The following is a 19,088-nucleotide window of genomic DNA, read 5'->3' on the forward strand; positions in this document are numbered from 1 at the left end:
AGTTCTGCTTTTTACAGTGTCTGCATTCAAACTGCAAGTGCCTTCTGGCTGTTACTCTGTCCTTCTCCCAATCAGTGATCGGTATCACATTCCAAACATTTGGATTCCAAGCCATTAAGGACCTTAAAGCTTTGTTTTTGTTGTGCTCTGATCAACTATTAGTTGCTAAGTAAGCAAAATTATAGTGATAAGATCATTTGCAGCAATGAAGACAATCAAATTCATAAAATGTGAATAGGAAATAGAGTAAAAAAAATGGATGAGATGAAACTGCACATTTAGTACAGTCAAAGAATATTAAACTGCTTAAAAATTCTGGATTTGAGGGACATAAATTTATGAACATAGCTTTCCTAAAAAGTAGGTGAACAAAGGCTTCAAGAATTCCAATTAAAATTGTCAAAATCAGTTCCAAGGATGGTCATACAAAAGAGTCTGTATAGCAAAAATCATCACAGGTTCTGTGTCACCTGAAAAGCTAATTTATTGTAGTGCTAGCTTTCGTAGGCAAAACCGGATAAAACATGCCTGATAAAATAGGCATAAGCTTATGCCACAATATCGTTGTTCATTTTTGAGATGTCACAGAAATCTTCAATTCAGTCCCTAATAAGTCACTTTTGGTTTGATTCCACTGAAACATCTTGGAAAGCTGTTAGAACATTATTACCTCAGTAGAAATTTTGTAAAGACTTTAAAGAAGCATGCTGCACATAAAACATATTATCCAAGATATAGCAGAAGATGAAATATGCATTAATTTAATTATAAAATACCTTTTAGATTTTATTGAGATTTCTAAATAAGAGAGAAGTCTGAGGATTAGATGCTAATAAAAGACAGTGCCTTGAATATTCTTGTTTAAAGTGGGGATTGTTTAACTTTTTTCCTGAAGTATTTATAAACTTGAAGCTTGTCTGCATTCTTAGAAAGGGCAACCGTAATTTATTATGTGAGAATGATAAGAGATAGAAACAAATATTTACAGAATGGGAGTCATAAGAAAGCCAAATTTAAGTGAAAGGTAAATGAAATCTTCAAATATAAATGAACCCTGATAAGAGTGCCATGACTGAATATAAATGGCAAAGCACAATACTTGACAGCCTTGTATATTGGTGCCAATGACCAAAGCCCATCTTGGTGTCATAACTAAATCCAACTAGGAAAGCACAATGCTGACAGCCTTGCCTTATGTAGGCAAAATGAAGATCTCTGATATGCCAGATGCACAGACCATTCAGATCTACAAAAGAAGAAATTGCCTCACTTGGGTGGCTGCCACAATGAATATTAAGAGTCTACAGCCTGAAAGAACTGGTATAGAATGAATCAGCTAAGGTGCTTGAGATCAATTACCTACTTTACTTTGCCACTCTGCTTGGAAACCAAGGTGACTATCAACTATAAGCTATGTTGGCTTTTTATGGTCCATAACTTCCCATGATAGTTGAATGACTTTGGGTAGATTATAGAATCACATGCTGTTTGGATAGATTCCAGGACACTTAGAGCCGGGAAATAATCTATTGTGGCTAAGCTCAACCCTAAGCCATTTCCCTTGTGGATCAATCACTCCAGTAGCTATTATTATATTGACTCACAAAGCTTCCACACTAAATGCAGTCTCCTCATTTTCAATAAACCCAGCGTAGGGGAAGAGCATGCCAGTCCTGCTTAAGTAAATGCCAAATCTGTTCACACAGAGAGAAATGCAGTAAAAGACACCCCCACCCCCAAAAAAGATCCTAGAAATGGAATGACATGGACATCTCCCAAATTTCTCAGGTAGTGTCCATGAAAAGACTTTTCTCCAACTTATTCCGCTTTGATTTCTACTGCCTCTTCAGCCAACTTCATGATACATTGCTGATCTCAGATTTGATGGGAAAATATATCATCCAACCCCTCAGCCAGATTATTGGACAGCACTGGACAACTATCCTGTATTCCATTGGCGCTGCGGTCAACCTGACACCAACTAAGATGTCTGCGATATAAGATAAGATTTTGGAGAAAGCAGCCCTGGTGTTATCTTGATGAAACAATTCAAATTCATTTCTTCAGGCTAATGTAACTACAGCAAAAGAGCATCAAACTGTGATCTGAAAGTTCAGCTCCCACCTCAAGTAATCTGTACATCATGATATTAGTCCTAAGGTATTGAAATCTGTTAAAGTTTCTCCTGTTCCTGAAATTGCTCTATTATTAATGACAGCAGCAGCTGTTGCCACCAAGTCCATCTTCTGAGACTAAGCAAAAGGAAGTGTCCACCTTTTGGGGCAAAGGACAGACTTAAAGCACATTGGCTAGCATGAATCTGCCTATTTTTGTTAATGGCATATTCAAAGCAAGGTCTAATGGAAAGCAGGCACCTTCCCTTTAAGACCAAGAGGTTACACCTTCTCCCAAGGCAAATGTGGAATATTATGTTAACCACCTCATTTACCAGATAAAAAGAAGTATCTTCTAGCTGAAGCTTCCTTCCTCTACAGAAGAATAACAAGAATATGAGCGCTAAGACTCCTAATGTGCCCCTTGCTTGAACACTCCAGTGAAGCCAAGGAAGAGGGAAAGGAATAGTACTGTCAACTGTAATCCTCTGTTTTCTCTCTCTTTCACTCATTTTCAATCTCTGAAAATACTTCTCAGCCTAAAATTCCTCTCTACCTTGTGGAGCTGGATGAGCTCCTTAGGGATATTAGACAGCAGATGACTAGGCACTGGACCAGTTAGCAAAGGATTTAGGCCCTCTGCTGTTTGTACCATGATTCACTTAAGGGTCCTGAGAATAAGGGATCAAAACTACAGAAGAAGGTGGCTGCTTTGGGATTACTCACCCGAAGCAGATGACCAAAGGGCACTTCTACCAATTCCTGCAGGTCCTTTGTCTTCACAAGGATAGCAGCTACGCTTCCCTTCAGGCATCTCAAAACCAGGTGTAGGCACAGGGGAACATGTTGAAATAAAGAATGCTCACAAACCTGTGTGGGCTATTTACAAATAGTCTTGTAGTTCCCAAGGTGTAGATCAACTGGCAAGTGGAAGTGAGGTCTTCATTCCTGTTGTGTTTCTTAGTCTAACGTTGTTGTTTTTATCACTCTCAACTAGGGGAAGGGCATCCTGATAGTGCCTTATTTCAGAGTTGGCCAGAAAGCTTGCACAGATTGGCCTCCCCTGGTGCTGCCAGGGGAGGGGAAGAAGGCACCAACAAGTGGTCCAAGAAACAGAAACTTTAGAGAGGTTTAGACACTTCTTGAAGTTGTTTCTATTTACTTAAGCATTTCCTGACTTGTAATTGCTCTGCTTGTTTTACTGTTCATGTCATGTTTGAATGCATTTACTATTTTATACTGCTTTTGGATATCAAACGATATCCAAGTAGTATAAATTTTAAAAAATAAAGTATTGGCACATCCAGTTTACAGAACAGATTCACACCTCTTTGAAAACAGGCATAAATTAAAGCCTAAAGGTATAAGATAGTCATTCTGCTGCACCAAATTATGATTCCTCTCTAGCTAAGCTGAAAAATTAAAGCGTATCTGGGACATTATTTTAACCCGCATGATAAACCAACTGAAACAATCTGATGGTAGCTGAAGGAGCTGTGATATGAAAATTATCATATTACCACATAATACAATGACGCAGTTCGCACGTCATGACAACCCACAGGTTATTGGGCCGTGGAGCAGCTGGGTTTACCACTTCCATTTTCAATTAACAACCCTCTAATGTCCCGTAACCCTAGGTTGTTTAGGAGTTAAACTACCCAGAGGTTAACTCACTCCTGCCAGTTCATGGGTGAAATAACCCACAAATTGGCATTACATGTGAACCAGGTCGATAATTTTCAAGTAAATGGAAAAGAAACAAAAAGATCTTACAGAATTCTATTTTGTTAATAGTGAAGCCTCCCAGTATGTCATTTATGGAAAAATTAAGAAGTTAATACTGGAATTTCTAGCAAAGCTCTGGTATAACTGCAATCGACTCGTGCATTACAGCTCAAGATGTACCAATGGAAATTTTATATTTCTTCCAGGAGTTCCAACAGCAACAGTATTTGAAACCCTTTAATTGAATTGAAATCCTAAAAAGGTCAGTGCAGCAGTCTCTAATAATTGCTGGAAGACTGGAGTTTGCTTCAAAGTTATGGAAAGCCAACATAAAATAAAAATAAAAATGAAGAGGGTGCATTGATGGATGATTAGTAGCTGGTAAGCAACTAAGGTTTTTAAAGCAATGGCAAAGCTTCAGAAATGGACTGATGAGGCAGGAAAGGCTGACAGACTTACTCTGAAGCTGTGGCTGAGGTTGCTGGAAGGAAAGGGACTGTCCAAACACAAATGGGCTGTGGACTAGGGAAGAGGGAGTTTTTGCAGCTTGATCAAAGATGGAAGGAGCTGGGAGACTAGGCCGTGACTGAATGGAATTCAGTAGGGCACTCAGTTGGTCACCTGCAGTGGGCAAAACAGTCAAAACTACAACCTGTTACTTTCCAAAAAGTGCTGAATGAACTTCATTTGAAAGTTTAGTATTGATAAAACCTGCACTTGCCTGCGATCTTGTAACTAAGTATTATTCCATAACAAGACACAGTATATAAAGTGGTGCAATTACCAAGAAGTGTTTGGTAAAACCATGGGTAGTTCAACCAAATATTTTTCCAAGGGGAAGGGGATGACTTCATTTGCAAGTGATTCACAAAACATTTCCCCAATGTTCTTCTCAATTGTTTCCTTTTGAGAATGAGAACAAAAATTTAACATGACCTAAAAAAGGAACTTCCATATAGGACTGGGAACAAAGACTTGAGAATTGGGAGTAAGGAAACAGCTGTTTACTAGAACTTTTGTATCACAGACAGCTTCTGTTCAGAATAAGCTTTAGACCAAGGACGGAATGTGATTTTTATGTATTACTGAGAGTCATTGTTAAGGAAGCACCACAGCTAGACAGTAAGTTCAACCACTATTTTTAAGCAGTGTTAGTTCTCAAACGACCTTCATGCCTTATTTCTCAGAAAAGAGTATTTAAGCATGCTATTTATTATTACATGCATCAATTTTTAAATGTACAGCACATTTAAATACGACACTATTCATTTTTAAATAGAAAAAAGTTTTGGTTCTTTACTAAATGAGTATCAAGAAGATTTACCCTTACAGGCAGCCTAAAAATAATTTTAAATAAATAAGTTTTTTCTTATTCTTTTTAAACAAAACACATTTTTGTAACGTCTATATTATTATTTAGTGTCAACTACATGGACATATTCACTAAGTCGGTATATTTGAAAGACACAGTTTACTTATTGTTAAATTCTAGTTCTCAAAGGTGGCTACAGGGCAGTCTTTCATGTCTGGGATAGCAATACTTTCCACTAAATAGCTGAAACCTTCTTGTTTAGAAGGGCTCTGGGGATATGAAAGGCTTTAGTCCTGTGCTGGTGTGCAATTTAACTCAACACACTGAATGGCTTTATCGCTGAAAGATGTTTAATTGATCCCCTGTCTTTTAGTAGTCTGCAGTTTTTAATAATTTTGGCTTGATTGTTTTTATTGCCAACAACCTATAATTGCTAGCTGCCTTGATCTATTTAAAAAGAAATATATAAATGTTTTGGATAAGTAAGTACCTCCTAGTTAAAGACAGGGTCTTTACACTGTTAGTTTTACCCTACCCTGTGCCTGTTTACCCTACCCAATGCCTGTTTACATCCTCTTCCCCTCCTTATTGCTTTACTATGATTTTATTAGATTGTAAGCCTATGCGGCAGGGTCTTGCAATTTACTGTTTTACTCTGTACAGCACCATGTACATTGATGGTGCTATATAAATAAATAATAATAATAATAATAATAATAATTGACTTCAATGGGAAGGGGCATTCGCTGCCCTCCCAGAGTAAGCTTGGCAAAGCCAGAACTCCTCAGCCCTTGTTACAAAACAACAAAGCCATTAAGAGCAGACAGCCTGGAAGAACAATAGAACAAAACAACTTTGGAATCCCTGCAATGCCCTATACATGTCTATATGTGCATCCTATGCCAAAATGCTCCACTGGATGGGTAAACTGACTTCTGGCCACCTCTGAGAATGGGTTTTTTCTATTAGGGTAAGATTGTACTTAAATCAGCCTTCCCCAACCTGGTACCCTCCAGATGTTTTGGACTACAATGCCCAGGATTCCTCACTCTTGGCTACGCTAGCTGAGGCTGCTGGGAGTTAAAATCCATAACACCTGGAGGGCTCCAGGCTGAGGATGGCTGCCTCAGATCAAATGTATTCTTCCTGGAACACACAGAGTAATAGTGGTAACCTTCTGCCCCAAGCCTGCCTATTCAAGGGTGAAGGAGTGCCGCAAATTGAAAATATGAAAGGTTCCCAAAAAAATGTATTGGCCTTAACTCTGAGATCTAGCAGATGAGATTCTCCTTGTGCCTTTTAGGCATGCTCCTGTTGGAAATAAGTATGTAAAGCCACATTATTCTGGAAGCTCAGAAAGCATTCTAGCAGCATACCAAATATTAAGTAAGGTTCCCCCAGAAAGGTGTAGGACAATAACTTCAGCAGCCTTTTTGGGTTGATCCTCTAAAGGAGGAGAAGACTGGGTGAGCATTTGTAAATAACTTCACTAGCCAACCTTTTCTCATATGCAGATGCATTATTTTGGAATAGTATTTGGAAGGCCTGAGATATGGCCATGAGCTGGATGGTCAACCTACAGGATTACTGGTTTTACATTTCTCAGAAGTGAAAGACTACCTATCGGAGATGGGGAAATTTTGATTAAAATAACTATATTTCCCTTTTTAGATACCCAGTTCTGAAATCCTTTGTGGTGATATGATTATAAACAAGAAAACACCTTAAGGGGTATTTTAGCCAGGACTATAAAGAACAGCTCCCACTGTAGCAGTCAGCACCCAATTCAGGTTTCATGTCTGGAACTGGTTACTGGGGCAGGATTTGGGATTTTGTTGTTGTTTTGTTTACTGCTATACCCTTTAAGAATCTACAAAAATGGGATTAGAATAAAACTTCCTTGCTTCAACACTCTTGTACTCCATTCAATGGCAAAAACTGGTGTTTGCACTTTTGGGGAATAAAAAGAGATGGCTACTTATGGGTGAGGGCATCAGCCACTCCACTCTTCCTTCCAATGGCAGGACATGCCCGCCCCCCGTGCTTCACGGCATGAAGCACCTGAAAGACCTGTGGCTTCACCCTTGCCCTAAGCGAATGACAGGATGGCATTTGTTGCCTCTTTTTCCTTCCAGAAGTAAGGTACTAAGTTCCCTGGATGAACTTGACTAGTATTAACAGGGGGCAGGGAGAAGAGGAGATGAGACTGGAGCTCTGAATAGCTGCCTGAGAAATCCAGCTGCCTGCTCAGAAGATAAGGCATGACTGGGAGGGCAGGGCGTGTTCCTACCCTGGGGGAAGTCAAAAGTTTACCCTGTCTTGAGCTGCTGTTCCCGAGGTGAAAAATAGCCCTTTGACCACTTATAGGGGCTATCATTTGTTTCCACTGTTCAGCTTTAATATACATTTTTATCCAGTTGAAAGTTGAAATATTTAATAAAATCTCTTAGAAATGCACTGTTCATCATATATATTCATCACCTTGGGGTGTCTACATGTTCTTGAAAGCTTGAATTTTCAAGTGTATTCTCAAGTTCAAACTCCAAAAAACAGTGAAACTTTCTAGGTTCCATCATTTTACTGAGCTGAAGTAATATTTCAGAGTGATTTCAGGAGGTGATGTGACCTCCCTTAATATGGCTAACATATAACAGTTAGAAATAGGTTGCAACTTTATTTGCAAAATGGATTAGAACATAAAACCAGTACATTTGTAATTAGAGCCCAACAAGAAAATACACTCCTGCTCCATAAAAGAACCGCGAGAAGTTAATGTGCCATATCCTGCAAGATTATTCAGTAAGGACTTCTCTTCTAGGCATGTCTTATAGAAAATATGTGCAAACGTTCTGCAACACTCCTTGTGATTTCTTATGGTTAAGATTAAGGGACACTGGTCCATACCCTTCAAATGGTATGCTACTGCACCTAGATCTAGGTAAATTTACTTGCAAGTAGTCACAAGACTATGCTAGCTGAAAGGGTACTGTTAATTTGGCTTGGATCTCTTGTTGCTGCACTGCTCTTTGCATGTAAGAACTGCAAATACACAGGGAGAATGAAACATGAAGAAGAAAACAAAGCAGTAAGACATGCAACATCAAAGGGACTCCATTGCGAATACTCTAAAGGTTGATCCAGCAAAAGATAAAGAAGGGTTCCCAGGAATCATGGATGAATGAATAGTTGACATGAAGTTGACACTTACTCACATTTCTACAAATAAACATGATGAACATGAATTCTTTTGTACGTGTTACTTTACAAAGAAAACATAAGAACATTTAAAAAGAAACTTACGACCTTTCCTCAAAAACGTGACACTGAATTTGAAGCAAAGCCTGATTAACACAAAGTTCACTTGGAGATAACTTTATTATGGTTGTAAATTTAGACCATGATCCAGCCAAAGTTAAGCAAAACTTTCCTATTGTTTAATGAGTCTTAAATATGTTTAATTTTGGCTTGATTACAGCCGTATTTTCAAAGAAGAAAATCCACATAGAGAACCTCATCTTTATTTTGTCCTCTTTTCTGTGTTTCCACCATTTATTTTAAAATTCTATGTTCTAAAACTGTATACTACACTCTTCCTACACTTGATGTGTTAGCTTGACTTTATTTTTCTACTGTAGGAGGCATGAAATGACACAAGTAATACCCATAGTTACCAGTAATACCAGAGACACTAACATGTACAAACATTTTGGGGTTGCAATACAGTTCCACACAAAGCCTCACTGCTTTCAGTGGAAATTACACATGGATAATGGTGGAGGGAATTGCAGACTTTGACTAGTTAAGGCACATCATACGTTTAAGTAAAGGGCATTATACCAGCCAAACAAAACAAACGTTTAATAACTACTGAATTCTGATTTAGTTTAGAAATCATAACTATGAAGCCTTCACACCACTAATATGAATAAATATTAATAAAATATTTTGAAAGGCTAAACCCTTCTTGTGCCAGTACAAAGACCCAACCTGATTCTAAGCGCTGGTACAGAAGGCACCATTGGCCTTGTTATGCCAGCATTGGCAAATTTCACAAAAGCAAGTTTTTTGTAAGGAATAGGTCAAAAAATTTCAAGGTTTTCAAACAGTGACATCCCCCCAGCCCGAAACTGTGATTCTGGCTGCAACACAGAATTATTATACTCAAGCAAGTCCTGTTGAACAAAGGCTGAATTTATTATGATTTCAAATTATTTCCATCTCCAACAAACAAGCAATGTCACTCTTCTTTTATAGCTCTGTCTCAAATAATATTTAAGGATCATTCATTATTTTATGACAAAAGCTACTTCACAGTATAATTTAAGCTCCCTGTTTAAAAACTCAAGCACATCTGAATATGTATGACTTGCATCTGAAGCTGGTGCAACAAATAGCACAACAGAAAATACACTCAATAGTTGAAAGAGGAGATAGGAAATAATTGCCATAAAATGTACCTTTGTTATTTCCAAGGCCATAATCAAATCCTTGTCCATTACTACACCCTGTCCCCTTATTGAAAGTTTGCAGCGAGAATGGGCTTGGCGGTGGAGTTTGACCATTCTGATCTAGAAGAACTTGTTCTGTAAAACAAAGAAACCGACTTTAGATTTAATTCATTATGTCTTTCAAATGGGAATGTAAGCTGAAATATATGCACACAGAGATGAAGGTTTCAATTCAGAAAGATCTCCACAGCAGCCTTGTATTGAAATGAACAGGATCTCTAAATTAACATGAGACTATAGCCTTCCTCGCATGTTAATTGTGTGAAGAGGATCCACATGTAGAAAAGGGTATCAGCACCCCACTTCTGACATTCTTCTGTTGATTGTGGATGTCTGAGAAGGGAATGCTATCCAAGTAGACTTACAAGGGAGATGCAACCCTATATGATTGGCATTCCAGCTCCTGGAGAGGTCTAAATGTCTATAGCGTTTCCCTTCCCCCCATGTAGGTTTCCCACATGGGGGGAGGTGGAAAAACTATGCAACTTCAAGAGTCGAGCCACCATTGTGAACGCATTGCCCCTTTCTATTTCATCAACACCCTTCATGCTATTTACACATAAAAGGGGCTTCTATTTTCTTGCCTTTAATTTCATTCCTATACAATATTAGAAGTCATTCTATACTGAATTCATATCATGTTTGGACTGGCTTAATAAAACATTTGTATTCTAAATTGATTACAATTTGTTATTTCTTTAAAAAAAACCTTTTTGCTGGACCATGCCTTCGCCCTCAATACATTGCCCTAGCACACTAAGATTTACTCAGGTAGCATTGCTTGGTTACAGCTCAAGACTGGACTGAGAGTATCACTATATTCTGAAATAGAAAGATCTTCTAATGTTCTAAAAAAACTGAAATTAAAATGAAGAACTTTGACTACCATAAAAGTAGACTGTTTTCATTTAACCTATATGTTGTTTTATATTGAATTATGAGATTTAACCTAAGCTTGTTATTGTCTGTGTGCTTAATTTTAAGTACTTGGAACAGATAGGTTTGTAAAAAATAAAAGAACTTGCCATCTTCATGCCGGAGATATTGGTTTCCACCTCTGTCTCTAGCTAAGGACCACGCTTCACCTTCATCACTTTCACAGAACTCTACCATGCTGTTTTTATCCATCTGTACCCATGTTCCTTCAGAATTAGTCACCTAGTACATACACACACATACACACATATAAAAAGGCACTTTTAATTTACTTTACAAATTATCAACCAATGAGATGCAGAAATATTCTTCCACATGTGAAAAAGAGTGTCTTTCCTGTCATGGAAAGGCAACAGACATTTTTCAAGTTAAGATACAAAGAATAAGATAGAATAAAAATCATTTGCATCCATAGGAAGTTTAAGATCATTAGTATTTTCAATGTGTTAGATTGGATTACGCTCAGAATAAAAGAATAGCGAGATCATCAAAATAGCTCCCAATTAGACATAGCATTTGCAACCCAGTAGTATAAAAATGTTGGATTTATTAATTTTTGAAGCCTGAAACAGAGAAAGTCTGAAATTGACACTATGGATTCAATATTCACAAAGTTGCTGTGTGCTGTTTAGAAAAAAGTAGCATGACACACTACATCCTCAAGCCCATTGCAATAGAAGAGCACCAAAGCATGATCACTGCATGCAACAGCTGAATCAATGCCAAGAAACAAGATAATTTTTGAACTCTGTTGTAACCCTAAAAATAATTCATTAGCAAACTCCGAAAATATACAATTAACATTAGTATTTTCTGATGAATCAACAATATTCTAAAAACATATGCACAAGAAAAATCCAAATTTAATTGATGCCAGTTAACGAAAACATATGATCAAGGCAAAAGTAACTTGCATCAGTTTACAACATAAACCAACCTCCAGAAAGTTAACCATTAGCAACCCAGGATGGAAAAGCAAACCTTGTGTAGAACTGCTTTTCTTATGATTGCTACTATTATAAGCCAGTATCTATGAAGATAAGAACTGAAGCTACAAGGATCCATACCTCGCCCACTGCCTTGACTTTGTTTCCCAGAACTAACATTCCAATTGGGATACCTCTAAGGTTGGGACAGCTTCTGACGTTGTGACCTGAGGGGCCAGTCTTCACTACCTTATACACTCCAGGCCCACCACGAAGGAACGGCATATCTGGCTCTTGCATTACCGCTTCCTGAGGGCAGTGTGAGTTTAGGTCTTTGAAAAAGTCATCTGCATTAGATCTAGACTCCTGAAAATTTTAGAACAAAAGAAAAACCAAAACAAACAAACAAAAAGTCCCGTTAATAATGCCTTTGTACTTTTCACCTGAACCCACTCACTCTTTGTTAAACCTGCAACTAAGGTCTTGCCAAAAAAAGGGTAACATTTCTTAAACTGTAGATTTTTCTTATAAAATAGGAACTGAACTGGCAGCACTCACTGAATCACTCCTAAACACAAAGAATGTAAAACATTTGCTATATGAATGTTTATAAAATAAAAGATACGCATCTGAATCATGAACATTTGGAAGCATCACACAAGCAATTCACCATCTGTAGTTTAAAATATACATATATGATACAAACACAAGACTAAGAATACAAGACTATGACCGAGTAAAAGCATTCATGCAGGAGAGCGCAAGATGGAAAGGATAACAGAAGGTATATACATGACTGATGGTGATATTTACTATCATGTTATCTTGGAATGCAGCATCAAACCTGCACCTTCTATGGAATTCTAAAAAGGCCTATGGGATATTGTTAGCAGGCAAACAAGGAGACATGGTTGATTTAATGCAGTGTATTCAAATTGACTTTTAGCAAACAGGTGTTCCTCACAGGTTTATTAGGGATTCCTGGAGGTGATCAGCAATAGTGGACAAGGTTGCTATCGAGGCTTATGATGGACACATTTAGTTTATTCCCCCCGTTTTTTTGTAGTGCGGTGGTGGGTGTGGGGCGAGTGCAGGGAAAATTGACCCCTGGGCTGCTCAAAGTTGTCTTCCCTGGTTCTAGTGGACGCTCTCCGTTCCTGCAGGATAATGGTGAGACTTAACAGGGCTCATGAACTGAGAGGGAGCCCCAGAACATGAGCCAGCTTCTCCAGCAGTGCAGAGCAGTTCCTCAGCAAATATCAACATAGAAGGAGTTGCCCAAAGTTTGAAAACCACCGCTTTAAAGGTATTGATGTCTCATACTCCACAATGCCAAAAACACTGGTGGTACAAAAGAGACTGATCCTGGTAGTTAAGAAAACTCACCTGAGAGGGAAAAGGTTTGGAAGTCCATGAAAATAAGTCCAAATCCCTGACTCCTTGGCTAGCATTAAAGATACTCTATGTAAAGTTTAAGATAGACAAATATCAACAGAGAATTGGAACATTAACACATCAGAAGAAATTAGAGACAGGTAGAACACTTTTTATTTTATTTTCTCTTCATCCTTGTAATAATATTCATTTAAGGTAGTCTTAAAATTAAGTAAGCTGAACTCACTGTTCACCATGGGAAAAATATGTTGAAGACAAAACAGCTTATAAAGCTCTGAATGATGTAGTGTGTCATGCCATTCACTGAATAGAAAGATTCTTTCATAGAGCTTAAAACGTTTTGTGTAAGGCAATTCCCATTCTCTTGTCTCAATGAGAATACCAGTCCTATCACAAGCCAGATTTGTTTTATGAAAGACAGTCTGCCACTTTGTGAAGATTTTTTTCTGGGGGGAGGGGGAAGTGAGGAAAAAAAGATGTAATGCAGACATTCAGCCACCTATTCGTAACTGGAAAGGTTTAAAATGTTGCTAATATGGTACTTAAGAGAACTTTGGAAAGCACCGTAATGCCATATGTCTCAACAACATTAACAACAAAATACACTTTGCAAAGTACTCTAAAATTCTCATGGTGTTTTTGTTAATGCAGTCATGAAATATAAAAAGTGATGTCCTCATTAAAATAAACTGATTTTGGCCATACTGTCTGTTGCATTCTAAACTAAACTAAAGAAAGAACTATGTTTAAAACAATGAAAACCAAAATGTCCACCAATATCCTACTTTATACACTCTCTTCTCCTAGTAACAATGATATTTACAGAAGAGTCTGATTAACCAATGGCAGAATTTCTTTCTTCTGCAAAACCCATTTAAGAGGGCTCATTTCTAAATTACCAAAACACAGACCTAGAAGCTCAATACTCTAATTACACATGTGTAGAGGGATTCTTGGTTACTTGGCATGAGGGGAAGGCACTATGCACAAAATCAGAGGCACATTTGCTTATTATTGCTTCCCATACTCTAGTGTGGAGCCCGTGTTAGAAAATAAGTTCTGGAAAGAATCTCTGGCCCTTTCTACACCTAAGGATTATCCCAGGAAAATGGAGGGATTGTCCTTGCCTGCTTCCAGGATCCCCTGTGTGCCATTTGCATGCACAGGGATGATCCCGGGACGATCCCTGGAAAGGAGGCAGGTGTAGAAACGGCCTCTGGCTCATATTAAGCCATGAGAGCACCATAGCTTAATCTGGAACAAAAGACTTGCTTAACCTAAAGATAAGCCATTTCCAAATCTTAGTTTTGAGGAATGATGTTAAACAAATGGTGAATATACTGTAAAGAATTAAATTTAAATAAACTCTATACTACACCAGGAATTTGGCATTTTAAGTAAGTTTTAATTTAGCCACAATTGATACTACTGTCAGGTCATACAAAATTTCTCTCTCTCTTTGTCTCTGTTCACATGTAATGACAACCTATCAGTTTAAAAATAAGCAGGCACCATCATTTACCTTACAACCTACAATCAGTTCCTTTGTAGATTGTGAAGCATAATGTGTGAACCCAGACCATAGGGTTGTTTAGGGACTAAGGCCGGATCTACACTAGTCTTATAACGTTGCTAGTGTCCCTTTCTAACGTGGTTCTCTGAATCACGGGGCATACTAGCGTGACTTACATTTAGCTGTAACGTTACTGCAGGGCACATTTTTAAATCCTTTCTGTTGTTCTGGGTTGCTCTGAGCTGCTGGGTTTGCTCCGCCCACTGCCTGCCTCATTCCTAGCCAGCAGTGCAGGGCAATAGTCATAAGCTCACACACAAACCCCCTCCCAAAACATCTTAATGCAGGTCCCAGAGAATAGCCTGAGTGCATAGGAACCAGCCACTTTGCTGAAGCTAAGCAGGGTTGGGTCTGGTCAGGGTTTGGATGGGAGACCAAATTTAAAAGTTTTAGCAGCAGCCCTATTTAAGCCCCACTGGTCATGAGTTTTGGACAGGGAGCAAGGGACCCCAGTTAATTTTCCTGCACGGAGCTACAGCAATCATTTGAGCGCTCCTCAGCTCCTTTGCAAAGAGGGGGGAAATGTTAAAAAAAAATCATAAAAAATCAACCGATGACCCAATTTGATTCAAATTTTAAGGCAGGATGCATGGGAGTACTTCACAATAAAAGCAGATTCTAAGGTGGAAAACTTCTGAGTCCTTTGCATGCAATTGTCAGTGATTGCACAGTATAACGCTGGTGTGATTTATCTGCTGTAGCAAACGGGGCGAAGGAAGGAGAACAGGAAGTGGGCGGAGCAAACCCAGCAGCTCTGGGTTGGGAGAGGAAAATTACCAGTAGGACGAGGCACATGAATCTGTAGCCACGCTGGAACTAAGAAATAGAACCGGTAAGTAGAACTCATTTACAATGTTGGAGACCCAGGGTCACGTGACGCTGTGCGTCACAGTAACCCATTCAAAACGTTAGAATAACACCAGTGTAGATTCCCACTAAGAAACCCAGCAGTTAACCCGACAACAAGCCATGGGTTAATCGCTGAGTTGCTTAGGAACAAACTACCCTGCAGTCAGGGTTCACATGTCATACTGCAGGAGCCCGATCATGTTGTGTGGTAAAGCAGCCGCTCGTCCCCACTTCTGTAGAACAATCCATCAGTTTTTAAATTGACGGGCTGTCGGTCACATGTGAACCAGCCTTCTGTCCCTTTGCTTTACCACCCCTACTCAGCTTAGCAACAAGCCAGGAAAACAAGTTTTTCCAAAAAGTCTAATTGTTCAATATAACCATTTGGGGTGAGATCCACATGGCCATGCACTGGGTTCCCAGTATACACTGGTCCTTGCACACACACACACACACACACACACACACACACACAAAACTTTTGAAGGTAAGGGGACCTTCTGGGCTGAAAATGCAAACACTGGCATCAAAAAATCCCTTCCAAACAAGCAATTTCAGCTCACACATGGATCCTGGCCTTTGATGTCTAATGCATGCAGTACTCACACACAAATCAGGTGGCTGATAGCCTTTTTTGTTCAAATGGGACAATGAAATATCAAAGTTCCACACATCTCAAAATACATTTGTTAAAGAATAAGTATAAAATTTAGATTAGCAGATTAAGTAGCAAAATGGAATAAGAAGTTATATTGCAGACTTTCCACACATAAAACATTAAAAAAAAAATCAGAGTATTCTTTCAAACATACACTTTTATTATTCTTGTAATATATGAATTATGTAAAAAGCAATGAAATTAGCAGGGAAAGGGCATCTGGCAATTGTGTAATAATTCTGAATATTCAAAATGAATGCATTCACTTGTACAAGCATTATGATTAAATGTTTTTCGAGCATATAATCTTCTCGCTGCCACTTTTAAATAATATGCATATATTTATCAATACAAAAAGCTTTCAAAATGGAATTACCAATCTATTCAATATTAATGTTTAACTGTCATGTTTAACTTGCCAGTGCCCTTGAGAAACCAAATCTCAATAATAATAATAATAATAATAATAATAATAATAATAATAATAATAAGTCTTGCAACCTTCAATTTTGCACAATAAGGGTTTTGTGAAAAGAAAAGAAAAGAAAAGAAAAGAACTACAGAGAGAATCAGAAATCTTTTGCTTAATTGCATTGTGCACATGTCTATGACTCCTGGACCCAATAATAGTTTACAGCATTAAAGCTTTGTTTTCAGTGTTTAATATTTGCTTTGTTTTCTTGACATACACTGGCAATATATAATTTGCAATTTATTCCTTTCTGCTTGACATTTGAACTTACAAATGAGAAGCCCCAAACCAGAAAAAGTCTTCCATCCTTTTAAGAATAAAATAACTTCTGTACCACATTGCACATATTACCTCCCTGACAAACTAACTGATCAGAAAAATGGAACATTTCTATTGAAGTGTCAATGTTACAAGATGCAGAAAGAGACACGCTGATCAGTTTGATGTTTCTCCCTGGTAATGAAAGACTGATGAATAGGCTCAATGTCCAATTACTTTTACAAGTTAAAAACCAACAATTTTATATGGATTAAACTTTGGCCAAGATGTTTAAGGTCATCATGGAGGACAGGCCAGTCAAACAAGGAAGTTATTAAGCAAGCGGTTGAGAATGTCAATTTGTTCTCTTTTTTATTGTCTCTATTGGAATCCCTAGAAATTAGTCGGGGTCCATACCGTAAGTACTTAATATACTGTTAAACCCGACTTTTAGACCTGCAAATTATAGTATAAAGGAAAGCTTAAACTTCCTACCCAGTTAATACTCCCTCAAAAGGAAAAGGATTGCTGTGAAGATTGAAAGCTTCACAAAAATTATCCAAGTAAGTGAGCATAAGCTAATAATAAAATTGTTGTATATTGGGCCATGGCAGCCTTAGAAAGAGAAGCAGAGCAGGAGGCACATCCCTGATGGGACTAAAGGCCAAGGGAAAATCTAGCATGCAGGCAAACAGCTAGCTAGGAAGACACACACAGGCCTAGATCTAGTAGCCAGGCAGGCACAGTCAAGGCTGTTCGTTGTGCGTAATAAGTAAAAAAAAATTGGCCTAAAACCTTCATAGAGACTGTCAGATCAGGGCAAATCAATGCGCTATCTGAATGACTGGAACCTAAGCATACATAACCCAGGGAACATTCTGACCTGCAGCCCAAGCTGGCTCATCAAATGAGAGCAGCAGACCATTTGATTGCCATTCATCAAATGATTTTCATAACAGCATCTAACAAAAACACACATCAATCTGTTTAAGCTTTCCCAACTGACAAGTTAATATAAAAGTACTTTTGATATCTTTTAAACAGATCTCTATGATCTCCTTCAAATTAGAAAAATTCCCTGGAATTTAAATCAGCTTATTACAATTAAGGAGAAACACAGTTAATTTTAGTGTTTACCTTTAAAATAGGCTATTTTAAAACAAATGATTGTCATACTGCATTACATACAAGTTTTTCACTAGAAGCATTTAAACGAGGCAACTGACTCACCAATACAAACTTCCCTGCACAAGCACATTCTCTGTGCTATCATTGTGTGCAGTACTCCATGCAAAGCCATCTTTCAACAAAAAGACGACATGAATTTCCCATCCTGTCATCTTTGTACACAACTGCATCTGCATGGCTGAACATGTGTCACTTACTGTGTAATTGCCACATATTTTAAATAATAATGAATATGTACTAGGCAACGTCTTCATCTCTGAAGGTACTCTCTCTCTCTCAAAAGTAAAAGCTATCTTGACCTACTCTTAACTTATTATAGATATATCATTACTATCACTAATAACAGTATATAACAAATATTTATTGCATTTGAACAAAATGGTGAGCCAGAATTCTCAGCAACAAGCAAGTGTGCGGGTGTGCACTGCTCAATGACTCCTGCTTGGCTCTTCCTGCGACCAAGAATTTACCAGCAATAAAAAAAATATCAGTGACCTGGCTTGCATGATCACCATTAGTTAAACAAGCCACGGTGGCTTGCTTTAGCTGTGCCACATGCAAGGCGCCATTTGCCTAATTGCCCAACCAGGCACGGCTTGTTGTGTTGTCCAAACCTGAGTGGCCTGGCTTGTTGGCAGGGGGAAACAACCCTCAAATAAACCAACAACAGTCCATAGATTATTTGAGGGTTGTTTCTTCCTCCAACAAGGCATGCCCCACTGGGTTTGACAACCCAACAAGCCATGCCCAAGTGGGTGATTAGGTAAATGACAACCAGCATGTGCCACATCTTAAACAAGCCATCATGGCTTATTTAATCCATGGCGATCGTACAAACTGACCCATTATTTCTGCACTCTGGCGCCTGGCTTGTTGCTCCTCTAAGGCAGGGTTTGTAGTTGGCTTGTTAGAGAAGTGACAAACCAAGGACTGAGTTCAAATGAAACTTTCACATTTCCCATGGCACCAGTATACTTTCTCGTTATCGATAAGCCAGAATTCTCAGCCATTCTGGTATACCATTTTGTGCAAATGCAGCCACTCTCTTACTCAACACTATAGGGTTCTCTCACGGCAGCTAATAATCTCAATACCATGGTCAAGGAAAGACATAGCTTTCACCTATTTCAGCCTAAGCAGATCTTCACTTGATGTGCAGAAGAATGTAACT

The 19,088-nt window shown here is 38.4% G+C and overlaps 1 protein-coding gene across 1 annotated transcript in view; it reads right to left on the minus strand.

Moving 5' to 3' along the window:
• Window positions 1-19,088, minus strand: part of MYCBP2 (MYC binding protein 2) — a 165,405-nt gene that overhangs the window by 42,515 nt on the left and 103,802 nt on the right. Inside the window, exons 53-55 of the mRNA XM_063126029.1 lie at window positions 11,666-11,890; window positions 10,688-10,820; window positions 9,612-9,737 (exon numbers count right to left, since the gene is read on the minus strand). Of these exons, the coding sequence (XP_062982099.1) occupies window positions 9,612-9,737; window positions 10,688-10,820; window positions 11,666-11,890 (484 nt within the window). The remainder of the gene's footprint in view (window positions 1-9,611; window positions 9,738-10,687; window positions 10,821-11,665; window positions 11,891-19,088) is intronic.

The sequence above is a fragment of the Elgaria multicarinata genome, chromosome 5 (assembly GCF_023053635.1).
Source record: "Elgaria multicarinata webbii isolate HBS135686 ecotype San Diego chromosome 5, rElgMul1.1.pri, whole genome shotgun sequence".
NCBI classification, from domain to species: domain Eukaryota; kingdom Metazoa; phylum Chordata; class Lepidosauria; order Squamata; family Anguidae; genus Elgaria; species Elgaria multicarinata.